This window comes from Cololabis saira, chromosome 18 (assembly GCF_033807715.1).
Source record: "Cololabis saira isolate AMF1-May2022 chromosome 18, fColSai1.1, whole genome shotgun sequence".
Taxonomy (NCBI): Eukaryota; Metazoa; Chordata; class Actinopteri; order Beloniformes; family Belonidae; genus Cololabis; species Cololabis saira.
The window spans coordinates 20,685,386-20,699,384 of NC_084604.1; the positions used below are offsets into that span (position 1 = coordinate 20,685,386).

Below are 13,999 nucleotides of genomic sequence, written 5' to 3' on the forward strand. Positions count from 1 at the left end.
GATCTCATATTCAAAATCTGTTAGTGCAGTATAAAGAATGGCTGTTAACACAGTGAGACCCAACCAGCCTTTGGCCTTTCATACCGTTTCTTTTGTGATGGGACTCTGGATGAATTTGCTTACAAGTTTATGAAGTCAAACATCTGAAAAACCTTATGCAAAATGCAGAAATAGGCACAGCTAGGTTCTTGTTACAACCTTCTGTTACAACCTTGCAGAGTTGAAATAACTACCAGTAAAACTGCACAGAAACCAAACCATAAAATCCATACACCAGCATCACAAGCAGCTTGCCAACTAGAGGACAGCAACTTCAACCCTGACTAGTTCTTAACATTTGGTGATTCATGTCATTACCAAAAGAACGAGCTTGATAAAAACCATTACCAATTCTGCACCCGGCACAATCCCCCATTAAAATTCTGCACTGCAGACAATTGCTGTAGACAGGTCACTGCCATTTCTATCCTACTTTGTTATTTTTAGCAAGAGTAAATTTGCGAATGGCACACTCGCAGCAGCAGGGAGCTGCAAAAGCCTGCATTATGTGATTGGAAGCCCAGCGTCATGCTGAAGTGATAAAGGCAACATCAAATTAACTATTGGCAGCTGGAAAAATCCAACTGACACTAATGGGAGAGGAAAGCAGCAAAGGAGCTTTCAACCCTGACAGCAGCCCAAATTATGGCATGCTGAGAAATCCACAGAAAAATGTTCCATCCATGCGTAATTTGTAATTTCTCCAAACGCTGGCAGCACCAACAGTGATGGAAAAGGACAAAAACATTAACAGATGTGGACAAACTGAAACTTGTTGCAACACAATGTAGACACTGATATCTGCTAACATTAACTCTGGAAGGTTTTAAGGGTTTTGGTCGGTACACATCAGATGTCTATTCTCACAAAGCTGTAATGGCAGTTTGAGATCATGCATATGAGAATAAATATACTGTGACTAATCATAGAAACAATCTACACTATTTAGCTGTTATCCTCATTTCCAATATCTGTTCTTATGATGAAAATATTTTTGTTGAAACTTTCTGCGAGTGTCAAAAATGTATTTGGTCTTTTTGCAAATTCAGCCTATATGGGTTTCATTTCGTTTAACTTTGGCTGCACAACCAAGTGGCATGATGGATGTGAAGCCCTTCACCATGGCTTCCAGCAGCTGTCAGCACACAGCTGCTTTAGTTTCTTAGCAACTTCACAATGCAAGCATGCTGTTTACAAGTTCGCACTCAAGTGAACACACTGTTCTTGGTCTGAATTGTCCAAGAAGCAGGTTTGAAAGGGCAGAATATGTTGTGACAAGTTTGATCAACACTAACTTGATAGTGTCTTTCGTTTGCTGCAGCTTCTGTAGTGCTCGTTTTGGCTGCAGCTCTGAAAAGTCAATAATTTTCCTGGAACTATTCAGAGACGATGAGGGATTTGTGACGTTACATACAGCTCTGGTGGAAGTGTCCACTAAACAGGGGTGAACTCACTAACAACGCTTACACTGCTGTGATATTAAGATTATCCAGTGTTTATTTCCACCAATGTATTTGTAGTAGTATCCAACTTGCAACTGAAAAGAATGGTAGGACACTTAGTCTCACGCAGCTATCGACCATCCCTCTAAGATCTCACCCTTCTGACCATCACCGTTATTGCTCTTTTTGCTAATTTGTGACATTCCTGGTAATTCATTCAAGTCTCGATCTGCAAAGCAGCTGTTTCTAGGCAGAAAACACCATCTAGTAAAAGAACACCAAGCATCTCAATTTATTTATCTTAACTAGACAGTAACACAACATGTGTGACCTCAGTGTTCGCACATAGCAATTTCATTTGCGACTTTCCGCCTTATTAATGGGCACCTTGTCGGAAAGAAGGAATTAAATTACACATTTATGCATTTCGATTCACTAATAACGGCTCCGACACACCAGAAAATGTGTACTTTTCAATGATGTGAAATTACTATATTTAGGTATTTCAATTTATAACAACAAATTATGAAACTCAGGAAACATTCATCTTTAAAAAGGATGGAAATGTACATTTAAGATATGGTTCAAGAAGGTTTCATCAATGATCTTATCTGCCTCAGGAAACTTACATTGTCCTGATCAAAACCAAGTGAATTGTTAACACTCAGGATAATGTGTCCACTAATCAAAATCTTTGTTTACGACTGAAGTATGAGCTGTCATTCTCCAGTTTACATTCTATACATACACGCATAACAAAATAAAATAAACATCTTGTAGCTCCAGCTGAGCGGTCTCCATCATATTTGACTTACTGGCATCTTCATCAGGTTTCCACAATAATTTAGCGCAAGCATACTAAACAGGCTGAAGGGTAAACGGATGCGACTAAATCAGAAAATTAAATCCTTGCTCACGTCAGCATTTAACTCCAACTTCCCAGAAGGTATTCATTCGACTGTGATTTAGACCGCCTAAGAAGCATAATTCAACACACAAGTTTCTGGCACAATTATTTAATCTCCCCAAGTCATTTCACAATATTTAAAAATAACCACAGTTGGACAAGAAAAGAAAACACTGTGGGAGGATGGCAAACATGGGATCCATGAGATGCTTTTATAAAAAAGGAAAAAGGAAAAAGGAAACAGTTATTTTTGTGTGAAAGTGATGTAGGAGGATGCAGAGTGAGATGTTCTGAAGCACCAGAATTTTAGGTGAAAATAGTTTAGGTTCACTGCTGATGGGAGGTTCTGTCTAAGGGCGATGACAACACCTCGCAACACGCCACTGAGAGGAAGTTGCACAAAGTCCGACACTGAGTTCAGAAAAAAACTAAATTGGATGAAAGGGTCAAAATAAAAGCAAAAGAGAAGAATTATAATTCAAGGCTTAATTTTTTTTCATCTAAACCTGCAGTCTTCCCGCACCTATCCCTGGCATAAAGTAAAGAATTCCATCAACAATGCTTTAGATAAGCATTTCTTTCCACAATGCACTAATTGCAGAGTTGGCAACCAAAGGAAAGCCTTTTTCTGACATGTATTAGATACCTTACTGTGCACTTCTGACAACCTTGATGATCAAAGCAGGCCTTGCTGCAGCAGAATAACTGGAAGCACTTAAAGCACTTATCTCTTTGTTGTCATGTGATGTCAAGCAGAGTACCGGTATCTGGGACACCATCACCAATCTAGTTGTCTGACACTGTAGATGCTGTTTGTGTAACCCTCAGTCAGATGCCCATCTGTGGTGCAGATTCCTCTTCGCAACACAGACAAATTAAGCCACGAAGACAAATGCTGACGAGTCTATTAACCAGCTTTGTTGCTTTGTTCTAGGTTGCTTTGTTCTAGGCAGGAAGGATGAAGAAATAAAATCTAAATTTAAATTAGAAGTATACTCAACTCTATGGGCATCAGTGTACCACTGTCAACACGTTTTACTCAGAATTTGAGATCCAATTTGGCATAGCTGAATCTTAAAGGGGAGGTTTGTGTTTGGGGCACTTATACTGGAACTCCAGTTTCTTCAGTAGAACACGCCCACATTATGTCAATCGTGTTTAACCACTTTAGCTTGGCTGGCGTAGTGTATACTTACCTATGATGCTACTTTACTTCAATTCATCCTTATGAATTCTGCCCAAACATCCTAATTTAAAGTATCTGCTAAAAAAATAAATAGATAAATAAAATAGGGTCCAGTAGACATTGACTTAGAATGGTCCTGAAACGATCCACTGTGGCCCTCAGCTCCTTCAGCCGATCCACGCCAGAGAAGCTGTGGAGTGTTTGCAACCGGAGCTTCTGTTTCAAATGTTTTTTTGGCAGTGTCATCAGTAATTGCTAACAGTGGTGTGTCAGTACAAATAACCACTCAACAAAACGTACTCTCTTTTAAATATAAATGATTATGCTCTGTTAAGTCTTTATTCACAGCTCAAAATCTATGCTCAGATGCCAGTACGATGCTAAGCGCAAAGACTGCAAGCCACTGGGTCTGCTGGCTGGCAAGCAAAAGTCCACCGAAAAAAAGTCCACATCCATAAAACGTATTGCCTTAGATAATTTTACCTGATGTGGTAAAGAAAAAATAAATTGTGGGTTGGCCTCAACCCAGAGGTTAGAATGCTGGTGCTCAGCATAGTCAGTTATTCCGTGACCGTCATAACTTCTTTAACTTGAGGTGTCGTGCGGAGGATAGACATCATCTGCTGCCGCAGTGGCGGCTTCAGAGTTCAGTGCTCTGGAGGACGTTCTGTTGCGTCCTTAAAATATCAGTCCGTGCCCACATTTTTGCTCCATCTACAGAGAAACCTCAGGTTCTACTGGGAATATTTCAGATATGGAATGTGTCTGAGAACTGACCGTTTAGTTGGATTTATGAAATTGAGTTTTCTCTGTTTCGAGAATGTTAGCACAAAAAAAAAAATCCCACTGTAATCTGTGAATTTAAAGTTGTAAATACAAATGTATCCAATCAAAATTACAATTAATTTAATTAAAAAATTTAAAGAAAAACTCAAAACATTGTTGCCATTTGTATAGCCTGTTCTTTTCTGCTATTGCATTTACTTTTTCCTTTGGAAAATACATTATAGTATAGTCAATAAAAGTGGAAACAGAATCCTAAATCAATTGTTGCAAGGCATGACAGGAATTACTACTTGCATCCCATTAGTAATCTGAGGACTCCTTGACTCAGATTACTGCTCACTGGTAGCCATCATAATAATCTCCAGTGTGCAGTGAATCACTGCTGGACTGACTGTTGTGTTCTAAATGTTACACATGAGTCATTATTGTACTGTGGGAGGAAACTAGGCAGCTCAGGACACCTGCCGCAAACAGAAATCTATAACATATTGGCTGGAGATACTTTGCAGGGAGCTGGATTGATTGTTAAACATACTATTGTGTAACATGACTCCTGCAACGATCAATATTCTAACCTCTGGATCTAAATGTTCACGAAGCTGGTGCTCATTTCAGCACACTATTATAGATTAAATATTAATACAACTTTGTTTTATTAGGACAGCTAAGACTGTGTTGATCCTTAAATTTTTTTTTCTGAACTGATTTGATTAAATCTTGAAAACTGAAATTGAAGATTGAAAAACATCCATATTTCTATAACCATCTGATTTTAAAGACCTGTTACATAACATAACGATAAAAAAGGTTGACAACTGCTGAGAAAATGTGCACATCACATACATTTCAAGTGAATAATACAAAAGTACCATAGGTTTCCAAGTACACCCACCTGGAAGATTTGCCATGGCTTTTTAATAATGTGATATCTAATGCAACTTTATGTCAACATGGTGGATTATTCTTGCACTAAGTTGTTCCATTGGATTAAAAACCCTCAAACATACACCATGGTTAGTTATGCTGAATTATCTAAACTTTGAAGAGCTGCTCCAAATAGCCAACAAGCAAAAGAAGAATGCACAGACAAAAAAACCTTTACTTTGAAAAATATAGATGAATAATGATAATGAATAATAGTAACTAAAAATCCAGCCTTACATTAGTTTCATGAACTTTAAGCATGGTTTGCTAAGAGGTTTTGCTTAACGGTGGTAAGCAACATGGTAACATGTGCCCCATGTGCTGCTGACACTCCAAATGCTGTCTAGACACAAGATCAGTCTCCATTTTTAATCCTGCTAATATGCAGGCAAGTTATGGACAGAAGGTGGAGTCCATCTTGCTGTTAATTAACAAACAGTGAGGGAGGCATCCTTACCATATTAGTGATCTCTGGGTACGCAGACTCCACCAGTACACCTCTGTTGGTGGAAACATAGTCAACCAGCTCATTAAGCGTAGCCCTCTTGATTTCCTTGCTCTTCAAGTCTGTCACCGAGTCCAGGAAGTCAAAGACGACGCAGCATTGCTGGAGTTTCTGCGTGAACAGTTCCTGCTGGTCTGTGGAGGGGGCATCTGGAACAAAAGGAGGAAATACACTCATTCACCGGTGGTTTACACTAAAAAAACATGGTTCAATCCACTCCAGAAAAGGATAACAAATGACATGTACAGGAATGAGACTGAGAATGAGAGAATTATAAAAACATGCATGATTTTATTTGATGTTCATGGCCAACTGAGAATGTGGTTGTCAAGGTCAAAACCTGCACCAGCAAAACAAAAGCACTGCACTGAAGTGTTTTTCATTTCACAATAATACTTATCTAACTAACCTACATGATCAAAAGGTAGACAGACACAATAGACCAGATCTATGCCACACAAAGGCAACCCAGTCATTCCCGGCTTGGACTGCAAAGCCTTTTATGGATTAGGCGGTGAGACCATTCAGGGTTATTAGAACTGTCAAACTTAACCCGAGCTTAGCTATAAACAGTATCTGGCAGCCGTCTAGAAATGCACTGTCACATTGTTCAATGATGCTCTGCTCAGCACAGCAGTAATTCATTGCTGCAGACACTTGACTCTTTCTGTAACCACTGCAAGCTCTTCCAGATGAGGTGAAACGACACTTTTAGACTATATAATCAAATCTCCCCAAAAGGTACTGGCGTTACATAAATATATACACACTGTCCACGAGAGCTGATTACACTCGAGTAAAAGGTCTACACTAAAATCAATTTCTAAAACCAAGTAGGTGTTTAATTTAATACCTTTTCTTCTGACATGTATTCAGGAAGATACAGACTATGTTGTGCACAAGGAGGCTTGTTAATTTGAGTAAATTCAATGGAACCGGCATAGATCTTTGACAAGTGCTAGTGGTGAACATGAAAAGCAGGAGGAACTTGAAAAGAATCTGGGGTCTTAAGACACCAACATGGGAGTATTATGGCTTCCCTGTTGACAGGGTTTCACATCAAACCAAAACAAATTTACATTTTTATGGAGGTGCACATCAGGCTGCAGCTGAGGTTAGTCTGCAGGGCCCTTTTCGTTGTGGGTTCAAACTTGGAGCATGAATCACCATATCTGTGATAAATAAAAGTGTAGCTCACCTTATATGTGATTTACACTTTATGTGAGGGTGGTGGACAAGTACGGTATGTTGTAGAGTATTGTGACATTATCACACAAGGAAGCCAGATGAGCAGGACAATATGTGTAGCCTGGTTACAGATGTGAATCATCATCCCACTTTACCACTGGTATGAGAAAAGCCGACTAGCCGAAGAAACCTATTATAATTTAGTATAGACAGATTATTTTTTTCTTTAAACATTAGCGTCTTATTAATTTAACAAAAGCCTCAAATTTATTAAGTAGGCCTAATAGTAAGAAAGCATCATCTCTTTTTAATTGCACTTTTTTCCCATTTTGTTTTATTGCAGATATGCAGAATATGGCCCATTTTAATCAACCTATACTTTTTACAAGTAGATGAAAATTTCACAGCAGCAATGCAGAAAGGATCATGTAACACATTTCTCCTTGTAGTTTATGAAAATGGTAGAATGAATATACCAAATTAGAAATATGTGTCAGGGACATTTGTTTATAAAAAGGTTGAAAACAATTCGTTATGAGAAACTGAAAGCAACACTTCTAAATACTATAATCTCAGGGGGCACTGTGGGCGCTGAAGTGCATGTTAAGTTCCCCCAATACTTCAGCGCCCACACCCTGGGTGGGGTTGGTGAAAGGGTCTTTCTCTGTGGAGTTTGCATGTTCTCCCCGTGTTCCCTTGGGTAACTAATGTGAGCTACCCTCACAAAAACATGCAACAGTCCTGAGCTATACACTGCCCCCTCTGGCCAGCCAGGGCACCAGACGCGCTACGTCCGGCCACAGGAGCCCCACCCTGTCTGGTGAAAAGAAGCGGCCTGCTCACTCCTCAGGTAAGGAGGAGACCTAAGCTCAGTGCAGGGCCCTCCTGGGGTTAGAGGGGAGCAATGCCCAGGACTGACTTAGGTAGGAGCACTGGGTGATAAAATGGGGAAAGAAAAAAAATCGGAATAGAAATATGTTAAAAAAAATACTATGATCTCATTATTGAGTTATTTATAATAAAAGGTCAATTAGATTACTGATATCCACGTAAACAAAGCATCATGAGAACAGTTAAGTCAATTAAAACTAAAAATTTGAGAGAGAATAAATAGAGAATAAAAATCTGCTTTGTATTATAATACTGAAAGAAAATTGATGCAATGACTTGCTAAAAACTGTGCTTGAAACATGCAAATTTGTGCACCTCTCCTTATTAGCATGAAATACAACATACATAAAGGCTGCATCTAGGATGGGCATTTTCAATAGATTATCTATAACTGCTTGTTCAAAGTTCAAAACTTTCTGAGAGACTCCGCCACCTATTGACTGTAATCCTGCAGAGTGGTGGAAAGTAAATGGAAAGGTTCTGAAAGGTTCCCCTAGCTGGCGAAGTTAGCGCGGCAGTATGCATCCATGCAACGTTGGTACCGTCAGAGTGTTTTCTGCAGCTGGACTGAAGGTCACTAGACTGGGTTTGTGTCTCACCTGAGCACATTGACCTGCAAATTTCATTCAACTAAAATCCATAGTCCGGTTTTACTGGTTAATGTCTGGTAAATGCTCATGAAAATAAAGAATAAAAAAAAACAAAAAAAAACTGTTCTTCGATATTTTCTGTCATTGAACTGTATTTTATATAGTTATTTATAATATGCATAATTTATACAATAATAATGATTGAATCGATAATTGCTTCATTTTCCAAATGGTATTTATAAAAACCTTATTTGTGACCTGATGTGCCAAAAGTGGTCTTACATTTTTATTTAATTATTTTTTTTAAAGAATCAAGTTCGTTGTCGTGACTTTTTACACACACACACACACACACACACACACACACACACACACACACACACACACACACACACACACACACACACACACACACACACACACACACACACACACACACACACACACACACACACACACACACACACACACACACACACACACACACACACGAGGGAAGGGGTCAAGTAGGAGGTGTTGCAGTGCAGAGTTTCTTCCTGAGCAGCATTATGTAAGTGAATAGGAATCATCCCATAAACAGGATAGCATGGGTAGTTCTCAGTCAAATGCAGCCAAAAGATTCACAATAAATTTCACACACAGTGAAAAGGTTCCCGTGGTGTTGACAGCTGACAAAGTGCTTACGAAACTGATCTCCTGGTGTCAGGCAGTGGCTGCTGCTTCGGTCAATTCAATATCTGAGAGCAACTGTACCAAGCTGACTAGTTAGCATTCTGCTCTGATTTAATGCCAATTTTCCAAAGTATTACATCTCAAAAGGATTCCACACTCAAAGGGCACACTAAATACCAAACTGGAACAAGAAGGATAAAAGGGCCATGATGCCCCTGCGGCCATGTTAACCTGACACATCAATAGGTCACATTTCTAGAGGTACATCCGTTTAGGAAAGCATGCCAGAACCAAACCTTAAGTATTTGTTGCCAGTGGAAACAAGACAACAAAAATATAGCAGACCGAATGCATGTTCAAAAGAGACTGTTGGGCTATTTCAGAAATTCCCTTGATAGGTGTGTTGCCAAAAGTTGGACTAAGACTCAAAGACTCTCCTGGTTAAATAATTGGTTAAGTGTGAACCGTGAAGGTTGGAGGCAAGAAAAAAAAAAAAAAAAGGCATGCTTACAAATATTCATTTAACAACATCCACACAGCTTGATATCATCAAATTAATTTGATCACCAAGCAACCTCATAGTAACAAAAATAATATTCTAGCACAGTAGTCTTCATTCACACTTTTGCGCAGTTTAAAGTGGGATGTAAATTGATTTTTTTGAGAATATGCATACATATGTATTAGGGGTGTAACGATACAGTAATCTCACGATACGGTACGATACACGATATTGAGGTCACGATAACGATACAATATTATAGCAGTATTTTTTTAACAACCTTGCATGAGGAACATATGACTGGAAAAAATGGTCTTTTATTTGAAAGACACAAAATACAAAACAATGCTGTGTATTTGCCCTATTGTTACAGTTTGTAATGCTTTATAACTGTTTAGGTTTTAAAGAGAAAGCCAGGCCAACCATTTTCCACAAACTGAACTAAAAGTAATTGTCAGGTTTGCATTATGCATCTTCAGTTTCATACAAGTAAAAATATTTTGCCACAAACTGAATAGTTTCTCTCATGTATGATTTGACTTTTTTCTTTTTAAATTTAACAACTAAAATTAAATAAATAAATAAAAGTAAATAAATAAATGTTTGCATCATAAAAAAGATTGATTCATGCTCACCTTATAAGTGTAAGAGTAGATTTATTTTTGTTAAGAAGGTTATTTTGGTAATTCAGGGTTAATTATTTTGTAAATATATTCTTTATATTCTGATGTAAATCAGGGACTATAATGACACTAGTCAGTTTATCTGTAGTGCTTAGTATGTTTTAGATTGGGCGGAGTGATACAGCACTAGGTGCTGTGTTGATGCTCTAAAATCCTACGCTGTTGAGCGGACATTAAAGTAGACTGGAACTCAGCAGAAGTTGCCTGCATGTTTATCCTACTCACGACCAGAAAAAGGTTTAATTTAATAAGGTAAGGCTTAACTCTACACCAGCCTTACATAAGTAAAAGTTCAGAGCTCAAAACGGGACCGTAAAACGGGACTAGTTTCTTCTGAGCGGAGTAAGATTTTGGTCCGCGGGTCGAGGTGCGGTGGCGGTCGGATGTGCGTTACTAGTCAACACAATAGATTAATATTAATAACCCAATATCGCGAATATTTCGAAAATTTCGTGGCACGATATATTGTTACACCCCTAATATGTATATATAAATAAATAAAATGATTCTCCTCTTGTTCCCCCAAGAGAAAATTGGCTGAGCCTGTTAAATACTGTCTGACATGCGGATGCTTTCCCCAGCGTGAGGCTATTTTTGTCTTTCAGAGATGCATTACTGCAAAAATTCCTCAGGGTACTAAGCAAAAGGAAGAAAACATTTCCATTAAAATCAAGAAGCTATGAATGAGAACAAAGAGGAAAAATACATATAGAGTAGAGATTTTTGAAATCAAGCTGCCAAACATTTATGGTTGACTTTAATTTAAAGCTACAAATGTTGTAAATTTGAAGGATAAAGTAGGACTCACTGTCACTGCCACATGGAATTTCACACAGAGGTTCAGGAACGGTTTGTGATCATATCTACTAACAACATGCAATGTCATAACCACACAAGGACATGAGTCAGGAAATGGCTCAGGATTAAAAGAAGACACAGATACGACATCAGTTATACAATTACTCCATAGAATAACTCAGGAATGTTCTTCAAAGTGCCTCCGTTGATCTCTGCCGTCTTACGGATGAGGGAAGTGCAGGGGCGTTTTGCTGTATTTACATATATTTACAATTCTGTTTATATTTATATTGCATAAGAAGCAGCTCATGCCTTTGTTTCTTCTCTCACACACACACACACACACACATGTATCCTTGTAAGCTACTGGACTGCTTCTTATTCTTTCTGCCAGACTTCACTGAGGTCTGAAGAGACTGCAGTCAAGTCTGTTGCAATTTCTACAAAGTAAAACTGTCTGCTCCAATGCAACAGTGCAGGACTGAAAGCCTCTTTAATACATTTTATAAAATCTTTATGTAAAGCAATTTCAACCGTCTTGTACATGTGCTGTACAAATGAACTTGCCTCGCAAAAAAAGATAAATTCTTGATGCAATCGCAACCAGAAAAAAATAAAAATAAAAACAGTTAAAAGGGTCGGCAGAAACATTAGCTGTAATGACAACAGCACTTAGTTGGCAACAGTAGGTGCTTTTAGATTAGAGCCTCTTATTATCCCTGGATGAAGAACGCATGTTTAATGCGCGTTGGGCAACGTAAATCCAAGGCGTGTTACTGCCTCCCCCGTGCCTGACGGGGGATGAGGGAGGGAAGATGAGTTTCAAGGAGGCGTTGTATAACATAACTTGACATATAACCCCCTACATTGGCAGGATGAAGTCCGCTGTCCGACAGGTGTAATTTTCAAAACGAGGATGGATAAACATCAGGATGAGCATTTTTTTGGCTACGCTTTTTGGAGCACCCGGCACGTCCTCGTGGCCGAGCGCGCAGCTTTTTTAAAGCATGAATTATGGTTCTGCGTTAAATCGACGCAGAGCCTACGGCATAGGGTACGCTGTACGATGCGTGTCGCCGCGTACCCTACGCTGTAAGCTCTGCGTTGGTGTAACGTGGAACCATAAATCAGCCTTACCACACACCGGCTGACTCCGTGCTCCCAGTGCATCAGCCGGCCGAGTCCTAACAGTTTCCCCCCTTAGTTGAAATGTCCACATTGCACGTATTGTCACCCTGTTGTCATCCTTTTTGATAAAATGTAACCAAACTTTCGAGCATTTATTCCGCTTTGTCCCTGTGTTTTCCTGCGGGGCGCGAATGCGCACGTTGCGCAACGTGCTTGGTGATGTCATTCACGCCCACTGGAATCGATAAGGGAATCGTTAACGAAAAAGCGAAAAACGATTCCAAGGAATTGAAACACTGGGAACCGGTTCTCGATTCACATCCCTAGGCATGACCCATCTTCTTAAAACAACCACAAGGGTTGACGTTCCATCGTTCCTCAAGGATAATATGTATTTTAGGTATGTTCATTTACAAAAAATTACAACTATGTTTTTATTCTGTCTCTTGAACAGATCAATTTATGTTTTTCTTGTATTTTCAGCTTCACAGACTTGTATGTTGGTTCGCTTGGTCGTAGGCAATAACTCCCAAATTTTAGCCAACTCCTACATCTTCAAAAGGGCTGAAAAACAGCAAAGCAATTATCTCTTCCCACATGAGGAAAGTTTCACGTTTGTTAGATTGAATGGTTTCAAGTAAAAAGGGCCTGATAAACACAAAAAGAAACAGTCACACATTTTCAAATAAAGAAGTTGTACTCTCAATAGGGATCATACAGTTATAAACAGATATGCACTGATTGCACTAGCTTGACCAGTCTGACTGGTGACTGGCCGGTCACCCCCACTTTTTTAACAATTGCATTGTGGTCCATTTTGCGCATGCACCATATAATGTATGAAAGCGTTGCCTTTACACATAGCAGGAGCAACATGGTAATGTGGACATTTTTTTGACCAGAGACTTAAATATTGTGGACAGATCCGCAACATCATGCCATACATTTTATGAAAAGGGTTTTTCACATCCCTCTTTTTTTGTAATGCAGGGGGCCATGTTGTCAATGGGCAAACAGGCCCACCTTATGTCAGGAAGCCATGTCAAGCCATGCCTAACATTAAATCAAAACATAACATGAAACCACACAGGTGGTGGTGCTTCTGAGAAGGTTCAGTGACACTGAAGAGAAGCTACAGTTCACTCTGGCCAGACTTATAGATACTAAGCAAGTTTAAAAGTCAGTTTATAGCCTCAGTTTATAACCGTTGCTATAATAATGGAATAAAATATTTTTATAAATACCAGTAAATAACTATTTACTATTTATATTACCAATTTTACAAATACAAATATAAAAGTTATATCATACGTGCTTAATAATAAAAACCATGGAGAGAAAAAGAAAAGAAAAAACATGTACGTTTGAGTATTAAAATTATTGGTGTTCGTCCCAGAAAAACACTGCAACCAGTGCATCTCTAGTTGAAAAGAAAATTTGGATTTAACTGATTAACTGATTTAACTTTTACTGTTAGTGATGCATGTCAGAAACTGGCGGATGAAGGGGTTCATCCACCACCATGCAATGAATCAGCAGCAGCCCAACTTCAACTACCGCCTGAGTTTTGCACGGATGGTAGTAGAAAACGCCTTTGGTCGTCTCAAAGCGCGTTGGAAATGCCTGGCCAAGCGGCTTGATATTGCCTCTGTCTGTCTCTGATGTTGTCCTTGCCTGTGGTGCTCTCCACTACATGTCTGAGATTAGCAAAAACCATTTCCCACCAGAGTGGAATGTTGTGGAAGACCAGAACCACCA

At 39.0% G+C, this 13,999-nt stretch overlaps 1 protein-coding gene across 2 annotated transcripts in view; it reads right to left on the bottom strand.

Moving 5' to 3' along the window:
* The window catches only part of ppp2r5a (protein phosphatase 2, regulatory subunit B', alpha isoform), a 57,487-nt gene that overhangs the window by 19,846 nt on the left and 23,642 nt on the right, over positions 1-13,999 (bottom strand). For both annotated transcript variants that reach the window (XM_061707363.1, XM_061707364.1), the window contains exon 2: positions 5,742-5,938. In XM_061707363.1, the coding sequence (XP_061563347.1) occupies positions 5,742-5,938 (197 nt within the window). The remainder of the gene's footprint in view (positions 1-5,741; positions 5,939-13,999) is intronic.